This window comes from Rhinoraja longicauda, chromosome 25 (genome assembly GCF_053455715.1).
Source record: "Rhinoraja longicauda isolate Sanriku21f chromosome 25, sRhiLon1.1, whole genome shotgun sequence".
NCBI lineage: Eukaryota > Metazoa > Chordata > Chondrichthyes > Rajiformes > Arhynchobatidae > Rhinoraja > Rhinoraja longicauda.
The window spans coordinates 9848266-9868294 of NC_135977.1; the positions used below are offsets into that span (position 1 = coordinate 9848266).

General features: G+C 48.2%; 1 protein-coding gene across 1 annotated transcript; it reads left to right on the forward strand.

Moving 5' to 3' along the window:
• The first annotated feature begins 9440 nt into the window (after positions 1–9440).
• Positions 9441–17297, forward strand: LOC144605704 (phospholipase A2-like). The gene is made up of 4 exons (XM_078421204.1): positions 9441–9474; positions 10621–10780; positions 15895–16022; positions 17060–17297. Exons 1-4 carry the CDS (start codon positions 9441–9443, stop codon positions 17176–17178), a joined length of 441 nt encoding a protein of 146 aa, XP_078277330.1. The 3' UTR covers positions 17179–17297.
• Positions 17298–20029: the final 2732 nt, after the last annotated feature.

A 20029-nucleotide genomic window follows, 5' to 3' on the forward strand; every position in this document is an offset into this window, starting at 1 on the left:
TCCTAATAAATTATTTGAAACTTTCTGTGTGCCTTCTTCTGTTTTCTGTCGGCCTCCCTTTCCATTGCTTCAGGTCGGGGGGTCGGGGGGGGGGGGGCCCTGAAATCGGTGAACGGGCCAGGACTTTGGTGGCGCAGCGGTAGAGTTGCTGCCTCACAGCGCCAGAGACCCGGGTTTGATCCTGACTATGGGTGCTGTCCGTTCGGAGTTTGTACGTTCTCCCACTGACCTGCATGGGTTTTCTCTGGGTTTCCTCCCACTATCCAAAGACATACAGGCTGATTTGCTTCAGTAAATTGTAAATTGTCCCCGGTGGGTGTAGGATAGTGTTAATGTGCGGGGATCGCTGGTCAGCACGGACTCGGTGGGCCAAAGGGCCTGTTTCAGCACAGTATCTCTAAACTATACTAAATGTCCACTCAAGACGCATCGCTCATCTGATGCGTGCTCCCAAGTGTGTACACTGTTCCCCTGCCATTCCGAGTCCCTCTGACACTCTGCAACCTCCTCCCACCATTGCAGCATCCGTTCATTGAGTGGCAAACCTCCCCTGCAGTAGGGCGGCATTGCGGCTTGCTGTGTTGGGAGCTGGCTGCAGAGATGGCACCTGCAACGCTCAAAGCTGGCAGCCGAGAGAACCAGGCGGCACGGTGGCGCGACGGTAGAGTTGCTGCCTTACAGCGAATGCAGCGCCGGAGACTCAGGTTCGATCCTGACTACGGGCGCCATCTGTACAGAGTTTGTACGTTCTCCCCATGACCTGCGTGGATTTTCTCTGAGATCTTCGGATTCCTCCCACACTCCAAAGACGTACAGGTATGTAGGTTAATTGACTGGGTAAATGTAAAAATTGTCCCTTGTGGGTGTAGGATAGTGTTAATGTGCGGGGATCGCTGGGCGGCACGGGCTCGGTGGGCCGAAGGGCCTGTTTCCGCGCTGTATCTCTAAAAAAAAATTAATCGATGGGGAACAATCTGCCAAAGACTACTGTAGAGATACAGGATGAAAACAGGGCCTATGGCCAACTGAGTCCATGCTGCCCATTGATCACTTACTCACACTAGTTCCATGCTATCTCACTTACACACCCACTCTCACTTACACTAGGGGCAATTTACAGAGGCCAATGAATCTACAGACCCGCATGTCTTTGGGATGTGGGAGGAAGTCGGTTACCCAGAGGAAACCCATGTGGTCACCATGAGAATGTGCAAACTCCAATTTAGTTTAGTGATAACGTGCACCAAGGTGCAGAAAAACTTTTTTTGTTGCATTCTATCCAGTCAGGGGAAAGGCGAAACATGATTACAATCAAGCAACCGAAGGCAGAATCGAACCTGGGTCTCTGGCGCTGAGGGGCAGCTGGTCCAGCACCTCTCAGCACTCAGCTGTCACTTGGCCACTGGATCTGTGACTGCAGAGTGCTCCTGCGTGGCATGAGGTCATGGAAAATGCTGTTGAAAATAAGTTCCCCTCCGTTTCACTGTCACCCAAGCAGACAGGAGAGCCAGAGTAGGCCATTCGGCCCTTTCAGCAGCGCTGCCATTACATCTTCTGTCATAAAACCATAATCCATTCTCCCACTGTACCATTTGATGCCTTTTGTGGTCTGCCTCCATCTTACATATAGTCAGTGACTTGGCCACCACTGCCTTTAGATTTAGAGATACAGCGCGGAAACAGGCCCTTCGGCCCACCGAGTCCGCGCCGCCCAGCGATCCCCGCACATTAACACTACCCTATACACACTCGGGACAATTTAAAAAAAAACATTTACCCAGTCAATTAACCTACAAACCTGTACGTCTTTGGAGTGTGGGAGGAAACCGAAGATCTCGGAAAAAACCCACGCAGGTCACGGGGAGAACGTACAAACTCCGTATAGACGGCGCCCGTAGTCAGGATTGAACCTGAGTCTCCGGCGCTGCATTCGCTGTAAGGCAGCAACTCTACCGCTGCGCCACCGTGCCGCCCTTCTGTGGGAGAGAATTCCACCAGTCCATCGTATTCGGTAAAACAAAAATCCTCATCCTGAATGCCCGTGTCTTGTGACAGGTATCCTAGGTCGTAGACGTTCCCCACCAGGACAATCAGGTTCCTAGGAGTAAATATCACCAGCAACTTGCCCTGGACTACCCATTTCAAAGCAATGGACAAGAAAGCACACCAATACTTCTACTTCCTTAGAAGGCTTAGGAAGTTGGGCATGTCCCCAACAACTCTCACCAACATCTACAGGTGCGCCGTAGAAAGCAATTTATCGGGGTGCATCACCACAGCGTGGCCTGGGAACAGCTCCATCCAAGACCGCGAGAAATTACAGAGCATTGTGCATGCAGCCCAGACCATCACACAAAGCAACCTCCCTTCCATTTTCTCCATTTACACCTCACGCTGCCTTGGCAAGGCCAGCAGCATGATCAAAGATGAGTCTCACCCCGGCCACTCCTCCTCCTCCCCTCTCCTGTCAGGCAACAGGTATAGAAGTGTGAAAACGCACACCTCCAGATTCAGGGACAGTTTCTTCCCAGCTGTTATCAGGCAACTGAACCATCCTATCACCAACTGGAGAGTAGTCCTGAGCCAGTCTGAAGAAGGGTCTCAACCCGAAACAAAACCCATTCCTTCTCTCCAGAGATGCTGCCTGTCCCGCTGAGTTACTCCAGCATTTTGTGTATCTTCGGTGTAAAGCAGCATTTGCAGTTCCATCGTACACGCGGGTCAGGATTAAATTCCATTTGCCGTTGCCAACTTTCCAGCTACTCGATATCAGGCTGTAGACTCCGACAACCTTCATCACTATTTATAGCACCACCACCCTTGGCATCCTCTGCAAAATGTTAGGTACTTCTATCAGATCTCCCCTCAGCCTCCAGTTGCTCCAGAGAAAACAATCCATGCTGTATCTCTAAAACCATCTCCAAAAATAAAATAATCAGAAGTGCACCTTGATGAAATTTGGACCCAATACTGGAACTGGGACAGATTAGAGGGTGAAGAAGGATCTTGACCCGAAACATCACTTGTGCATTCCCTCTACTGATGCCGCTTCTTCTGCTGGTCCCTCCAGCACTTTGCGTTTTGCTTGAGATGCCGTTCCTTGTGTCTCCAAGATTAGAGGGTAGGCCTGGCTATGCCTGAATTAGAGGGTATCAGATACAAGGAGAGGTTGGACAAACTCGGATTGTTTTCTCTGGAGCACTGGAGCCTGAGTGGAGATCTGATAGAAGTATAACATTTTGCAGAGGATGCCACGGTTGGCAGTGCTGCAGATAGGGCTGAAGGTTGTTGGAGTCTACCGCCTGATATCGAGTAGCTGGAAAGTTGGCAACAGCAGATAGAACTTGATCCTGACCCCCGTGTACAATGGAACTGCAGATGCTGGTTTACACCCAAGATTAACACAAAATGCTGGAGTAACTCAGCGGGACAGGCAGCATCTTTGGGGAGAAGGAACTGGTGACATTTCGGGTCGAGACCCTTCTTCAGGCTGAGAGTCAGGGGAGAAAGAAATGAGAGACATGGAAGGGTAAGGTGTCAAAACGAGAGCTGAAAGGGGACGAAGATGAAGGAAAATGTAGAACAGTTCCCCCTAACCAGAGATGCTGCCTGTCCCGCTGAGTTACTCCAGCATTTTGTGTCAATCCTGACCCAAGGTAGGACGTACACGGTGAACGGGTAAGACCTGAGGGGATGTCGATGAAGAGCAGGGTGTTGGTGTACAAGTTCATGGAGGTTTGAGAGTGACAGGGCAGGTGGATAATGTGGTAAAGGAGGCAGACAGGATGGATTTCCACCACCAAGCCAGTGTTTCATCCAAATGGCTTTTCTACTTTGAATCCTTTGGACTTTTACTGTTTTGATCCACCACATGTAACTTGCTCAAAGTTTTGCATCAAATTCTCCATCCTCATTCACACTCTTTGTTTGAAGATAGAGTAGCCCCCTCTCTGACTCTCAGTCTGAAGGAGGGTCTCGACCCGAAACGTCACCTATTGTTTTACTCCAGAGATGCTGCCTGTGCCGCTGAGTTACTCCAGCACTTTGTATCCATCTTCGGTGTAAACCAGCATCTGCAGTTCCTTCGTACACACACTCTTTGTCTCCTCAGGAATGGAACAAAGTAAGGCTGAGATGACCATCTCTCAGCTAATCCTGGCAGAAACAAAGAACTGCAATAGACAATAGACAATAGGTGCAGGAGGAGGCCATTCGGCCCTTCGAGCCAGCACCGCCATTCAATGTGATCATGGCTGATCATTCTCAATCAGTACCCCGTTCCTGCCTTCTCCCCGTACCCCCTGACTCCGCTATCCTTAAGAGCTCTATCTAGCTCTCTCTTGAATGCATTGAGGCAGAGAATTCCACAGATTCACAACTCTCTGACTGAAAAAGTTTTTCCTCATCTCAGTTCTAAATGGCCTACCCCTTATTCTTAAACTGTGGCCCCTTGTTCTGGACTCCCCCAACATTGGGAACATGTTTCCTGCCTCTAATGTGTCCAACCCCTTAATAATCTTATATGTTTCGATAAGATCCCCTCTCATCCGTCTAAATTCCAGCGTATACAAGCCTAGTCGCTCCAGTCTTTCAACATATGACAGTCCCGCCATTCCGGGAATTAACCTAGTAAACCTACGCTGCACGCCCTCAATAGCACGCCCTCAGATGCTGGTTAATACACAAAAAGACGCAAAGTGCTGGAGTAACTCAGCGGGTCAGGCAGCGTCTCTGGAGAACATGGATAGGTGACGTCTCGGGTATGAAGGTGGTTTTCGTCCAGACACGTCACCGATCCATGTTCTCCAGAGATGCTGCCTGAACCGTTGCTTTACTCCAGCACTTTGTGTCCTTTCTCGGCTGATCCATCCTTGGTTGACACGCACAACACTGTATGCTGAAACGTTTATACTTCATTCAGATGTCCCACCCTTTCTCCCTCCCTCAATGACAACACTGCATTAGCAATCATCCAAGCCTCTTACACTGCGTCTATGGCCAACGGGATTTGAGAAATTACACCACAGCCGATACTCTTCTTTTCAGAGCCAGTAAAACATTTTACCAAGCTGTTAATGCATCCACTTTTAAAGATGCTAGGTGGCTTAATGCATTGAGTCTGAGAGTTGTAACATCCAGGTTCAGGAACAGCTTCTTCCCAACAAACCATCAGGCGCGGTGGCGCGGTGGCACGGTGGCGCCAGAGACCCAGGTTTGATCCTGACCACGGGTACTGTCAGTACGGAGTTTGCACGTTCTTCCTGTGACCGCGTGGGTTTTCCCCGGGTGCCCTGGTTTCCTTCCACACTCTGAAGACATGCAGGTGTCTAGGTTAATTGGCTTCTGAAAATTTTAAATAGTCCCTAGTGTGTAGGATAGTGCCGGTATACGTGATCGCTGGTTGGCACGGACTCGATGGGCCGAAGGGCCTGTTTCAGCGCTGTATCTCTAAGGTCTAAACAATGTTTGTAAACCTCATCGCTCACTGAGTCAACACTGCCCTGAAGGAGAGAAGTGAACCAGGAGGTATTTATGCTAATCCAATGATTTATCTCTTACCATTACTAATATTTAGTAAACTTTAAAAAAAAAACTTTTATTATTAATCAATTTTAAATTCCACAACTGCTGTAGTGGGATTTGCTCTCTGCTTTCTAGATTGTTATTCCAGGCTCCTGAATTATAATCCAATAGTTTATTCACCACCCAAGATGTTCTTTGACATTAAGAAAATTGTAGGAGGTGTTGAAAAATTACAGTAAGTGCAAAAAAAGACGTTAATCCCACATTATAAACGCGGTGTGAAAGGAAACACATGTTTTCCTGACCTCCAAGTCCAAAAAAAGCCCAGACTGAATTAATATGTAACAAAATTTATCTCACATCAGTGATTACTGCAGTAAATGGTCATGCGGTCAACTTGAAATGCCAGAATTTAATACGTCAGAAACACAGACATTTTGACTTGGGAATAATATGTTGACTCCTGTCAAGCTTTACAATATTTCTCCTGGGGTTTTCTCCTCTCACTGAGGGTTGCTTACTGACCCACATCCACCTGCCACTCCTGCACCTCCTTCGTGGAAGCCCAGACTGACTGAGTTCTGAGTTTAGTTTATTGTCACGTGTACCGAGGTACAGTGAAAAGCTTTTGTTGCGCCCTGACCAGTCAGCGGAAAGACAATGCCTGATTACAATCGAGCCGTCCACGGTGTACAGACACGTGATAAAGGGAATAACGTGAATGACGTTTAGTGCAAGATAATAGCGGCACACTGGCGCAGCGGTAGAGTTGCTGCATTACAGCGCCAGAGACCCAGTTTCAATCCCGATTACAGATACTGCCTGTAAAGAGTTTGTACGTTCTCACCGTGACCGCGTGTGTTTTCTCCAAGATCTTCAATTTCCTCCTGCACTCCAAAGACGCAGAGGAGGACAAAGGGCTTAATTAGGAAAGGGAAAATAGATTATGAGGGAAAACTGGCAAGGAACATAAAAACAGACTGCAAAATCTTTTATAGATATGTCAAGAGAAAAAGATTAGTTAAGGCAAATGTAGGTCCCTTGCAGTCGGAAACAGGTGAATTGATCATAGGGAACAAGGAGATGGCAGACCAATTGAACAAATACTTTGGTTCTGTCTTCACTAAGGAAGACATAAACCGTCTTCCGGAAATAGCGGGGGACCGGGGTCTAATGAGATGGAGGAACTGTGGGAAATCCAGGTTAGTCGGGAAGTGGTGTTAGGTAAATTAAATGGATTAAAGGCAGATAAATCCCCAGGGCCAGATAGGCTGCATCCCAGAGTGCTTAAGGAAGTAGCCTCAGAAATAGTGGATGCATTAGTGATAATTTTTCAAAACTCTTTAGATTCTGGAGTAGTTCCTGAGGACTGGAGGGTAGCTAATGTAACCCCACTTTTTAAAAAGGGAGGGAGAGAGAAAACGGGGAATTATAGACCAGTTAGCCTAACATCGGTAGTGGGGAAAATGCTAGAGTCAGTTATTAAATAATAATAATAATAATAATATTCATTTATTGTCATTGCAACGAGTACAACGAAATTAAAAAATAGCCAATCCTGACGGTGCGTACAAACATATATGCAATAAATGCAAAAACAAATAAATACATAAATACAATTATATTAAGTACAAGATTTTTTAACGGTGTTGCCTAGTGCAAAGGTAGTGTTCAGTTCTCGTATGGCCCTGGGGTAAAAACTGTTCTTAAGTCTGTTTGTTCGGGATTTGATCGACCTGAAACGTCGACCAGAGGGCAGATGAACAAACAGACGGTGGCCGGGGTGGGATGGATCTTTTATTATTTTGCCTGCTCTACTGAGGCAGCGTAGGCTGAACAGGTGCTCCAGGGAGGGCAGTGAGCAGCCGATGATCTTCTGGGCCGTCGTGATGACCCTCTGAAGGGCCTTCCTGTCCTTTTCTGAGCAGCTGGCATACCATGTGGTTATACAGTATGCCAGCACACATTTGTTATAGCATCACATTTGGAAAGTGGTGAAATCATCGGACAAAGTCAGCATGGATTTACCAAAGGCAAATCATGTCTGACGAATCTTATAGAATTTTTCGAGGATGTAATTAGTAGAGTGGATAAGGGAGAACCAGTCGATGTGTTATATCTGGACTTTCAGAAGGCCTTCGACAAGGTCCCACATAGGAGATTGGTGTACAAACTTAAAGCACACGGTATTGAGGGTTCAGTGTTGAGGTGGATAGAAAATTGGTTGGCGGACAGGAAGCAAAGAGTAGGAATAAACGGGTCCTTTTCGGAATGGCAGGCAGTGACTAGTGGGGTACCGCAAGGCTCAGTGCTGGGACCCCAGTTATTTACAGTGTATATTAATGATTTGGACGAGGGAATTGAATGCAACATCTCTAAGTTTGCGGATGACACGAAGCTGGGTGGCAGTGTTAGCTGCGAGGAGGATGCTAGGAGGCTGCAGAGTGACTTGGATAGATTAGGCGAGTGGGCAAATGCATGGCAGATGCAATATAATGTGGATAAATGTGAGGTTATCCACTTTGGCGGCAAGAACAGGAAAGCAGAGTATTACCTGAATGGTGACCGATTGGGAGAAGGGGAGATGCAACGTGACCTGGGTGTCATGGTGCACCAGTCATTGAAAGCAAGCATGCAGGTGCAGCAGGCAGTGAAGAAAGCGAATGGTATGTTGGCATTCATAGCAAGAGGATTTGAGTTTAGGAGCAGGGAGGTTCTGCTGCAGTTGTACAGGGCCTTGGTGAGACCGCACCTGGAGTTTTGTGTGCAGTTTTGGTCTCCTAACCTGAGGAAAGATGTTCTTGCCTTAGAGGGAGTACAGAGAAGGTTCACCAGATTGATCCCTGGGATGGCAGGACTTACATATGAGGAAAGACTGGATAGACTGGGCTTGTACTCGCTGGAATTTAGAAGACTGAGGGGGGGTCTTATAGAAACATATAAAATTCTTAAGGGGTTGGAGAGGCTAGATGCGGGAAGATTGTTCCCGATGTTGGGGGAGTCCAGAACCAGGGGTCACAGCTTAAGGATAAGGGGGAAGTCTTTTAGGACCGAGATGAGAAAACATTTCTTCACACAGAGAGTGGTGAATCTGTGGAATTCTCTGCCACAGAAGGTAGTTGAGGCCAGTTCATTGGCTATATTTAAGAGGGAGTTAGATGTGGCCCTTTTTGCTAAAGGGATCAGGGGGTATGGAGAGAAGGCAGGTACAGGCTACTGAGCTGGATGATTAGCCATGATCATATTGAATGGCGGTGCAGGCTCGAAGGGCCGAATGACCTACTCCTGCACCTATTTTCTATGTCTATGTCTATGTTTGTAGGTTAATTGGCTTGGTATCAATGTAAAATTGTCCCTAGTGTGTGTAGGACAGTGTTAGTGTGCGGGAATCGGTGGTCGGTGCGGACTCGGTGGGCAGAAGGGCCTGTTTACGCGCTGTACCTCTAAACTAAACTAAAATAAAATAAAATAAAGTCCAATCAAGTCCGATCAAAGATCTCCAATGAGGTAGATAGTAGCTCAAGACTGCTCTCTAGTTGTCGATAGGATGGTCCAGTTGCCTGATAGCAGCTGGGAAGAAACTGCCCCTGAATCAGGAGGTGTGCGTTTTCACACTTCTATAAACTGAAGGCCATCTGACTGGACAGTGTGTGCGCCTGACCTCTCCCACGCTGTTTCCAGCAGGAAGAGTCGGAAGCTGTCCGGAGCAGTTTGTTTGCTCCCTGCCCAGCCCAGCCCAGTCAAGCTCACCCCAGCTGTATCAATAGGAAAGTTTTGCCTTTATCTTATCCACGTTATCAGATGCCATGACGTGATCCAGGGGTCTGAGCCTGGAGGTTCATCAAGGCTGACTATAAAAAGCACGGGCTGAGCATTCAGACGAGTGTGGTTTCCAGGACAAGGCACAGCAAGCGAAGATGTTGGGGCTGTTTCTGGTGCTTCTGCTCCCAGGTAACGAGTCTGTCCGCCGCCTCGGCCTTGCCTTGGGTGTTGGTTAGAGGTCATAGAGTCGTAGAGTCATACAGCGTAGAAACAAGCCCTTCGGCCCATCTTACCCACACCGACCAACGTGCCCCATCTACATCTGCCTCTAAACCTGTCCTATCCACGTACCTGTCTAATTATTTCTTAAACGTTGCGATAGTCCATGCCTCAACTACCTCCTCTGGCAGCTCGTTCCATACACCCACCATCTTTGTGTGACAATGTTACCCCTCGGATTCCTGTTCAATCGGCCCCCCCGCACCTTAAACCAATGTCCGCTGGTTCTCGATTCTCCTGTAGGCAAGAGACTCTATGCATTTACCCGATCTATTCCTCTGATGATTTTAGACATGTCTAGTAGAGTTGCTGCTTTACAGCGAATGCAGCGCCGGAGACTCAGGTTCGATCCTGACTACGGGTGCTGCACTGTAAGGAGTTTGTACGTTCTCCCCGTGACCTGCGTGGGTTTTCTCCGAGATCTTCGGTTTCCTCCCACACTCCAAAGACGTACAGGTATGTAGGTTAATTGGCTGGGTAAATGTAAAAATTGTCCCTAGTGGGTGTAGGATAGTGGGATCACTGGGCGGCACGGACTTGGAGGGCCGAAAAGGCCTGTTTCCGGCTGTAGATATATGATATGATATGATAAGATCACCCCTCATCCTCCTGCACTCCAGACAATAGAGTCCCGGCCTACTCAACCTCTCCCTATTAGCTTACACCCACGAATCCTGGTACCATGCTCGTACATCTTCTCTGCACCCTTTCCAGCTTTACAACATATTTCCTGTGGCAGGGCGCCCAGAACTGAACACAATACTCTAAATGCGGCCTCACCAACATCATATACGACCGCAGCATGACCTTCCCAACTGCGCAGGAAGGAACTGCAGGCGCTGGTTTACACCAAAGATGGACACAAAATGCTGGAGTAACTCAGCAGGACAGGCAGCTTCTCTGGAGAGAAGGAATGGGTGACGTTTTGGGTCGAGACCCTTCGTCAGAGTGAGAGTCAGGGGACCCCCCCCCCCCCCCCCCCAACATCGATGCTAAACACTCTGACTGCTGGTGTCATCTTCTAACTTGCCTGTTCTTGCCCTTCCCCTGGTGTAGCAGCTGCTGAGGGGGCTTCCGTGACCTCCAGGAGCCTGGGGCAGTTTCGTAGGATGATTAAGTGCACCATTCCCGACAGCAGGCCACTGCAGACGTTCAATGACTACGGCTGTTACTGTGGATACGGTGGCTCTGGGACCCCGATGGATGAGCTGGACAGGTAGGTGGGGGTGGAGTTCGATGTCATAGAAACATAGAAACATAGAAAATAGGTGCAGGAGTAGGCCATTCGGCCCTTCGAGCCTGCACCGCCATTCAATATGATCATGGCTGATCATCCAGCTCAGTAACCTGTACCTGCCTTCTCTCCATACCCCCTGATCCCTTTAGCAAAAAGGGCCACATCTAACTCCCTCTTAAATATAGCCAATGAACTGGCCTCAACTACCTTCTGTGGCAGAGAATTCCACAGACTCACCACTCTCTGTGTGAAGAAATGTTTTCTCATCTCGGTCCTAAAAGACTTCCCCCTTATCCTTAAGCTGTGACCCCTGGTTCTGGACTCCCACAACATCGGGAACAATCTTCCCGCATCTAGCCTCTCCAACCCCTTAAGAATTTTATATGTTTCTATAAGATCCCCCCTCAGTCTTCTAAATTCCAGCGAGTATAAGCCTAGTCTATCCAGTCTTTCTTCATATGAAAGTCCCGCCATCCCAGGGATCAATCTAGTGAACCTTCTCTGTACTCCCTCTAAGGCAAGAACGTCTTTCCTCAGATTAGGAGCCCAAAATTGTACACAATACTCCAGGTGCAGCAGAACCTCCCTGCTCCTAAACTCAAATCCTCTTGCTATGAATGCCAACATACCATTCGCTTTCTTCACTGCCTGCTGCACCTGCATGCTTGCTTTCAATGACTGGTGCACCATGACACCCAGGTCACGTTGCATTTCCCCTTCTCCTAATCATTTACCATTCAGGTAATACTCTGCTTTCCTGTTCTTGCCGTCAAAGTGGATAACCTCACATTTATCCACATTATATTGCATCTGCCATGCATTTGCCCACTCGCCTAATCTATCCAAGTCACTCTGCAGCCTCCTAGCATCCTCCTCGCAGCCAACACTGCCACCCAGCTTCGTGTCTTCCGCAAACTTAGAGATGTTGCATTCAATTCCCTCGTCCAAATCATTAATATACACTGTAAATAACTGGGGTCCCAGCACTGAGCCTTGCGGTACCCCACTAGTCACTGCCTGCCATTCCGAAAAGGACCCGTTTATTCCTACTCTTTGCTTCCTGTCCGCCAACCAATTTTCTATCCACCTCAACACTGAACCCTCAATACCGTGTGCTTTAAGTTTGTACACCAATCTCCTATGTGGGACCTTGTCGAAGGCCTTCTGAAAGTCCAGATATAACACATCGACTGGTTCTCCCTTATCCACTCTACTAGTTACATCCTCGAAAAATTCTATAAGATTTGTCAGACATGATTTGCCTTTTGTAAATCCATGCTGATTTCGTCTGATGATTTCACCACTTTCCAAATGTAATGCTATCACATCTTTAAAAACTGACTCTAGCATTTTCCCCACTACCGATGTTAGGCTAACTGGTCTATAATTCCCCGTTTTCTCTCTCCCTCCCTTTTTAAAAAGTGGGGTTACATTAGCTACCTTCCAGTCCTCAGGAACTACTTCAGAATCTAAGGAGTTTTGAAAAATTGTCACTAATGCATCCACTATTTCTGAGGCTACTTCCTTAAGCACTCTGGCAGCCTATCTGGCCCTGGGGATTTATCTGCCTTTAATCCATTTAATTTACCTAACACCACTTCCCGACTAACCTGGATTTCCCTCTGTTCCTCCATCTCATTAGACCCCCGGTCCCCCGCTATTTCCGGCAGACGGTTTATGTCTTCCTTAGTGAAGACAGAACCAAAGTATTTGTTCAATTGGTCTGCCATCTCCTTGTTCCCTATGATCATTTCACCTGTTTCCGACTGCAAGGGACCTACATTTGTCTTTAACTAATCTTTTTCTCTTCACATATCTATAAAAGCTTTTGCAGTCAGCTTTTATGTTCCTTGCCAGTTTTCCCTCATAATCTATTTTCCCTTTCCTAATTAAGCCCTTCGTCCTCCTCTGCTGGACTCTGAATTTCTCCCAGTCCTCTGGTATGCTACTTTTTCTGGCTAATCTGTATGCTTCATCTTTTGTTTTAATACTATCCTTGATTTCCCTTGTTAGCCACGGATGCACTACCTTTCCTGGTTTGTTCTTTTGCCAAACTGGGATGAACACTTGTTGTAGTTCATCCATGCGACCTTTAAATGCCTTCCATTGCATGTCCACCGTCAACCCTTTCAGCATCAATTGCCAGTCTATCTTGGACAATTCACGCCTCATACCCTCAAAGTTACCTTTCTTTAAGTTCAGAACACTTGTTTCTGTATTGGTACAAAGACGTACAGGTATGTAGGTTAATTGGCTGGGTAAATGTAAAAATTGCCCCTAGTGGGTGTAGGATAGTGTTAATGTGCGGGGATCGTTGGGCGGCACGGACTTGGAGGGCCGAAAAGGCCTGTTTCCGGCTGTATATATATGATGATGATGATGATGATGATGATGATGACTTTGTCACTCTCCATCCTAATGAAGAACTCCACCATATTATGATCACTCTTGCCCAAGGGGCCTCGCACAACAAGACTGCTAACTAACCCTTCCTCATTACTCAATACCCAGTATAGAATGGCCTGCTCTCTCGTTGGTTCCTCGACATGTTGGTTTAGAAAACCATCTCGCAAACATTCCAAGAAATCCTCTTCCTCATCACCCCTGCCAGTTTGGTTCACCCAATCTATATGTAGATTGAAGTCACCCATTATAACTGCTGCACCTTTGGTGCATGCATTTCTAATTTCCTGCTTGATGCCATCCCCAACCTCACTACTGCTGTTAGGTGGCCTGTACACAACTCCCACTAGTGTTTTCTGCCCCTTAGTGTTTCGCAGCTCTACCCATATCGATTCCACATCCTCCGAGCTAATGTCCTTCCATTCCATTGCATTAATCTCCTGTCTAACCAGCAACGCTACCCCACCTCCTTTTCCTTTCTGTCTATCCCGCCTGAATATAGAATATCCCTGGATGTTGAGCTCCCAGCCTTGGTCACCCTGGAGCCATGTCTCCGTAATCCCAACTACATCATAATCATTAACAACAATCTCCACATTTAATTCATCCACCTTATTCCGAATACTCCTTGCATTGAGACACAAAGCCTTCAGACTTGTTTTTATAACACTCTTGCCCCTTATATAATTATGTTGCAAAGTGGTCCTTTTTGATTTTTGCCCTGGATTTGTCTGCCTGCCACTTTTACTTTTCACCTTGCTACCTATTGTTTCTACCCTCACTTTATATCCCTCTGTCTCTCTGCTCTTGTTCCCATCCCCCTGCCACATTAGTTTAAATCCTCCCCGACAGCACTAGCAAACACTCCCCCAAGGACATTGGTTCCATTCCAGCCCAGGTGCAGACCGTCCTGTTTGTACTGGTCCCACCCCCCTGCCATGTCGATGTGAAGCAACACCATTCATCACCATCATTCTGTGGAGGTATGGCTGATGCACTGGGTGAAGTGTATTTGTCCATCCTTGTGGACAAAGGATGGCAAGTTTGGTTGGGATGACACAAAGGTCTCTTCCAACCCATTTGTCAACCGTTGAAGGTCATGTCCAGCTTTGAGCCAGAGCAACTTTACGGGAGATGTGAGTGGCAGAGTGATGCAGTTGATAATGTCCCTCCAAGCCGAGCGGCACGGTGGTGCAGTGACAGAGTCGCTGCCTTGCAGCGCTTATAGCACCAGAGACCCGGGTTCGATCCCGACCATGGGTGCTGTCTGTACAGAGTTTGCACGTTCTCCCCGTGACCTGCGTGGGTTTTCTCTGAGACCTTCGGCTTCCTCCCACTCTCCAAAGGCATCCAGGTTTGTAGGTTAATTGGCTTGGTGTAAATGTAAATTGTTCTTAGTGTGCCTAGGACAGTGTTAGTGTGCAGGAATCGCTAGTTGGCGTGGGCTAGGTGGGCCAAAGGGCATGTTTCCACATTGTGTCTCTAAATTAAACTTATCTAAAGTAAAACTGGTTAGCAGACAAAAGGCAAAGTGTGGTCTTTGCCAACCTGTGCCCAGTGAGCTACTGGTTGCTGCATGGGCACCACATGACCACAATCAAAGACTGGTACGAGGGGACAAATGTTTTAGTTTAGTTTAGAGATGCAGCGTGGAAACAGGCCCTTCGGCCCACTGAGTCCGCACCGCCCAGCGATCCCTGTGCACTAACACTGTCCTACCACACTAGCGACAATTTACAGAAGCCAATCAACCTACAAATCTGTAAGTCTTTGGACTGTGGGAGGAAACCGGAGCACCCGGAGAAAACCCACGCAGGTCACATGGAAAACGTACAACTTCTGCCCGTAGTCAGATCACACCTGGGTGTCTTTCACTGTCAGGGAGAGGGAAATTAGAGGTATGGGAAGGTACAGAACAAAGCAGAGCCTGCGTCGATGAATCAGGAAAGGTGGAGCCCACAATGGTCTGTTGTTGGCTGGGGACGAGGTGTAATGAAGGAATGCAAAGGGTAAAATTAGCAAGATGACTAAGGTGGATGGAGTGAGAGGGAATGCAAGTCACATGTGCAACTGCACAGTGAAATTATCTTTCATATATTACACATGCGGACTTTGCCATTTTTGGCGGCATGATTCAAAGTCCAAAGTCCGGTTGGCCCGGACGCTCGATGTACTGGAGCAGTTCCAGCGAACCAACGTCTCTCTCCCCTCTCCTCCCCTCCCCTCTCCCCTCTCCCCTCCCCTCTCCCCTCTCCCCTCTCCCCTCTCCCCTCTCCCCTCTCCCCTCTCCCCTCTCCCCTCTCCCCTCTCCCCTCTCCCCTCTCCCCTCTCCCCTCTCCCCTCTCCCCTCTCCCCTCTCCCCTCCCCTCTCCCCTCTCCCCTCTCCCCTCTCCCCTCTCCCCTCCCCTCCCCTCCCCTCCCCTCCCCTCCCCTCCCCTCCCCTCCCCTCCTCTCCTCTCTTCTCCTCCCCTGTGTCCCTGGGGAACCTCCTGTAGCCGAGCTTGGCGGCGCCGAAGGCATTGCCCCGCTTCACCCTCCCACCGGCCCCTGCTCCTCACGTCCTGGTCCCTCTTCAGATGCTGGTTCATGTTTCCCATGATTCTCACGATTGTAACGTGTGTCGAGCTGAAAGCTATCCTCCGAGCTGCTCTCTGACAGGCCGTTTCCTAATGCGACCAATGCTTTTGCAGGTGCTGTCAGATTCACGACAATTGTTACGCGGAAGCTAAAAAAATGGAGGAGTGCTGGCCAATCTTTGACAGCCCTTACATCGAGCTCTACACCTACACCTGCTCCAGTAACACAGTCACCTGCAGCAGTGAGTATGGTCCACAGCACGATGGTTTAGTTTAGTGTAATTTAGTATAGAAGTTTAGTTTAATCTGGTTTAGTTCAGTAGTTTAGTTTTGTACAGTTTTGTAGTTTAGTAGTTTAATACAGTTTAGTTTACTTTAGTTTAATAGTTTAGTAGTTTAATTTAGTTTAATATAGTTTAATATAGTTTTGTTTAGTAGTTTAGTTTACCCAGTCCCTAGTTTAGTTTAATATAATTTAGTTTAGATTAGTTTAGTAGTTTAGATTAGATTAGATTAGTTTAGTAGTTTAGTTTAGTAGTTTAGTTTAGTTTTCAAAGTGCCTGTTTCTGTGTTGCATCTATAAATGAATCCATCTGAAATATTATAAATGCATTATAATAAATATATATTTCATTACTTCACAAACCATTAACTTTTCAAATAGATATGAGAGAATAATGATAGTAATTATTCTTATAGGGACACAATATTTGCTATGCAGAAATTTAGGGATAAGGCACCATTGAAAAAATAAACTCATAGTTCAGGTAACAAAGTATTTTAACAGGTAGTTGATATTGAGATGAGATTTCTGATTTCAACGGATTAAAGCTGAAGAGGCTGTTAAGCAACACGGTTTGTATGCGAGGAGGGAATTACTAGAACTGTGTAGGAAGGAACTGCAGGTGCTGGTTTACACCGAAGATAGACACAATATGCTGGAGTAACTCAGCGGGACAGGCAGCATCTCTGGAGAGAAGGAATGGGTGACCTTTTGTCTTGACCCGAAGTGTTACCCATTCCTTCTCTCCAGAGATGCTGCCTGCCCCGCTGAGTTACTCCAGCGTTTTGTGTCTATCTTTGAGGGAATTACTTGCAAAGGATTCACCACTTTCACTTTAAACTATGCGAGCACTGGAATGTCAAAGTTACTGGAGGTTTCCCCACAAAAGTTGTGAAAGCTAGAACAACATATTCTATATAATACAATTTTTTACAAATTGGTAATTTTTGCTCTAATGCATCTTTGCCATTTTTCACCTGTTTTTTGTTTCCTCAGGCAAAAATGACGTTTGTGAGATGTTTATCTGTGAGTGTGATCGCAAGGCAGCCATTTGCTTCTCCAAAGCAAAGCCCAATCCTGAGTTCAAGGACATGGACCAGTCGTTGTGTCACTAACAGCTCCTTGTGGCCACGTACTTCCAGGCTTCCTTGACCCTGCACCACAGATAGTTCCCTTCCCATTGCATCTTTGTAGTTCTTCTTATCGAGTCCACATCACACAAGGTTAGATGTTGTTCAGCTGGAGCTGAACACACTTCTCTGCATCTTGTAGTTTATCCCCAGGATTCAGCTCCAAGCATCCCCGCTCTCCAAATTTGCTGCATTAATGTAATTGGTAATCTGTGGAATTCATTGCCACTGACGGCTGTGGAGGCCAACTCGGTGGATATTTTTAACGCAGAGATATATAAAATCGTGATTAGTACGGGTGTCGGGGGTTATGGGCAGAAGGCAGGAGAAAGGGGCTGAGGGGGAAAAGATAGATCGGCCATGATTGGATGGCGGAGTAGACTTGATGGGCCGAACGGCCTAATTCTGCTCCTATCACTAATGAACTTATGAACATGAATCTCAGTTAAATCCGACGCTCCTTATTCCCGTTCTCCCGGTCTCCCAACCCCTGCCACCCTGAAGCTTAAGACCTCGATCACTTTAATCTTCCTCCCAATGAAAGCAAATCCTGGTTTGCTAGTCCCTTCCCCTAGATCATAATCTGAAAGTATCTGTGTGCGGTTTCATAGAGTAATTGAGTCACCCAGCTAAGGTTGCCAACTTCCTCACTCCCAAATAAGGGACAAAGGGTGACGTCACCGCACCGCCGCGTGACCTCACCCAGCCAGCGGCCACGTGCTCCCGCTCCACCAATGGCGGCCCTGCGCGGAGTGAGGAAGTTGGACAATACAGCTCACCCCCTCCATGATACACTGGTCAACCTGAGGAGCACCTTCTGCAACAGACTGGTTCCACCAAGATGCAGCACAGAACACCACAGGAGATCCTTCTTCCCTCTGGCTATCAAACCGTACAACTCCTGCCCCTACAGTCATGGGGTAGACTGACTCCCTCCCCACCCTTCCCCAATCTTTGCACATGCCCAATCCTTTCCACTGGTTACTTTAATTTCATGTTTGTTGTGTTATTATGACTGTTGCCAGATCAATTTCCCTCCTCTGATAAATAAAGTTCTATTGCATTGTATTGTATTGTATTGCAATCATGTTTAGTCTTTCCGCTGACTGGTTAGCATGCAACGAAAGATTTCACTGTACCTCAGTACATATGACACTAAACTAAACTAAACTAAACTACCTCGAACAACTCTGCCCACATCCCCCATCTAATCAGAATGTTAGACTATTCTGCACACCCTGTGCTGCTCAGCTTATACTGTGTACGTAGACTACTAGCACAGTGGCACAGTGGGTAGAGTGCCAGAGACACAGGTTCGATCCTGACCTCTTTTTTTTTTTTTTTTTTTTTTTTTTTTTTTTTTTTTTTTTTTTTTAATATATAAAAGTTTTATTCCAAAGAAAAACATACACACATACTAAGCAAAATGTGATCAAACAAAAGCCGCCTGTATCGGCAGTTTACAAATTAAACAATTATCACATTAAAATCCCGCCATCTCTGTCAACAATACATTCAACCCCCCGCGGCGACCAGCGTTCCCGGAAGGCCTCCATAGTCCCCGTGGACACCGCGTGTTCCCTCTCCAGGGACACGCGGGCACGGACGTAAGCCCGGAACAGGGGTAGGCAGCCGACTTCTGTGAGGCCGTCGACTGCCCGCTGCCTGGACCCGCGGATGGCCATCTTGGCCAGGCCCAGGAGCAGACCGACAGGGAGACCCTCTCCTCCCTCCTGACCCTCCCCCCTCTGTACCGGGTGCCCAAAAATTAAAAGCGTAGGGCTAAAATGGAGCCAGAACTTGAGGAGCAGCCCCTTCAGATACTGGAACAGGGGCTGTAACCTCACGCACTCTGTATACAAGTGGTACACGGTCTCCTCCTCACCGCAGAAGCGACAGGCGGCAGACGAGACCGTGAACCGGCTCAAGTACCTGTTACAGGCTATAGCCTTATGCAACACTCTCCACCCCAGGTCCCCGATGTAAAGCGGGAGGACCCCCTTATAGAGAGACCTCCACTGGGGACCGCTCCCGCCGTCAGGTGGTAACACGGACCGCCAGGGCGTGTCCGGACGGAAGACGAGAGCGAGGAAGTGGAGAGTGTGCAGGAGCAGCCTGTACAAAACGCGCCTCTCCGCGTCACGGAACGGCACGCTGGGCATCTGGGAAAGGCGGCTCATATTGCGTGGGGCCGGCTCTCGGGAAGGGACCCGTGCCGTGGGCCCAATGAGCAATTCCGACGGAGCGGGGGTAAGCCCAGTCGGAATCGCTCCACACACACACCTCTCCTCGACACCCACCGTGACAGGGTGAGGACCGGCCCCCCTCACAACCACAGCACCCCCCTCCCCCTGAGGAGCAGCGCCCTGGCTGAAGGTGACCAAATTCCTGGCTCTCAGGAGATCACGGTAAAAACCAGGCAACTCCCGCCTAGCGCGCTGACTCATGCCCGCTACCGGGAGCCGTGATCCCTCCTGGAGGCAGCGCCCCTGGCAGAAAAAGTACGTGGCCAGCGAGTGCCATCTGGGAGGGCACTCGGAGTACACGTACCTCCGCAAGGTCCTGAGTCGGAGGGCTGCCACCTGAGTGCGGACGCAGACCAGCGCCTGACCGCCCTCCTCCAACGGGAGACTCAGAACCCCAGCAGAGACCCAGTGGTTCCTCTCACCCCAGAAGAAGTTAACTAACCTCCTCTGTATCATGGCGATGAAACGAGAGGACGGGACCAGAGTGGCCAGCCGGTACCACAGCAGAGAGGCCACCAGCTGGTTTATTACCAAAGCCCTACCCCGATATGATAACACACCAAGGAGGCCTGACCAGCGCCCCACACGGG

Excerpts from the sequence above, each read along its gene's own strand:
- LOC144605704 (XM_078421204.1), top strand. The coding sequence starts at position 9,441 with ATGTTGGGGCTGTTTCTGGTGCTTCTGCTCCCAG. Across the intron at positions 9,475-10,620 it reads TCTGGTGCTTCTGCTCCCAG|CAGCTGCTGAGGGGGCTTCC; the intron begins GTAACGAGTCTG and ends CCCCTGGTGTAG. Across the intron at positions 16,023-17,059 it reads TAACACAGTCACCTGCAGCA|GCAAAAATGACGTTTGTGAG; the intron begins GTGAGTATGGTC and ends TTGTTTCCTCAG.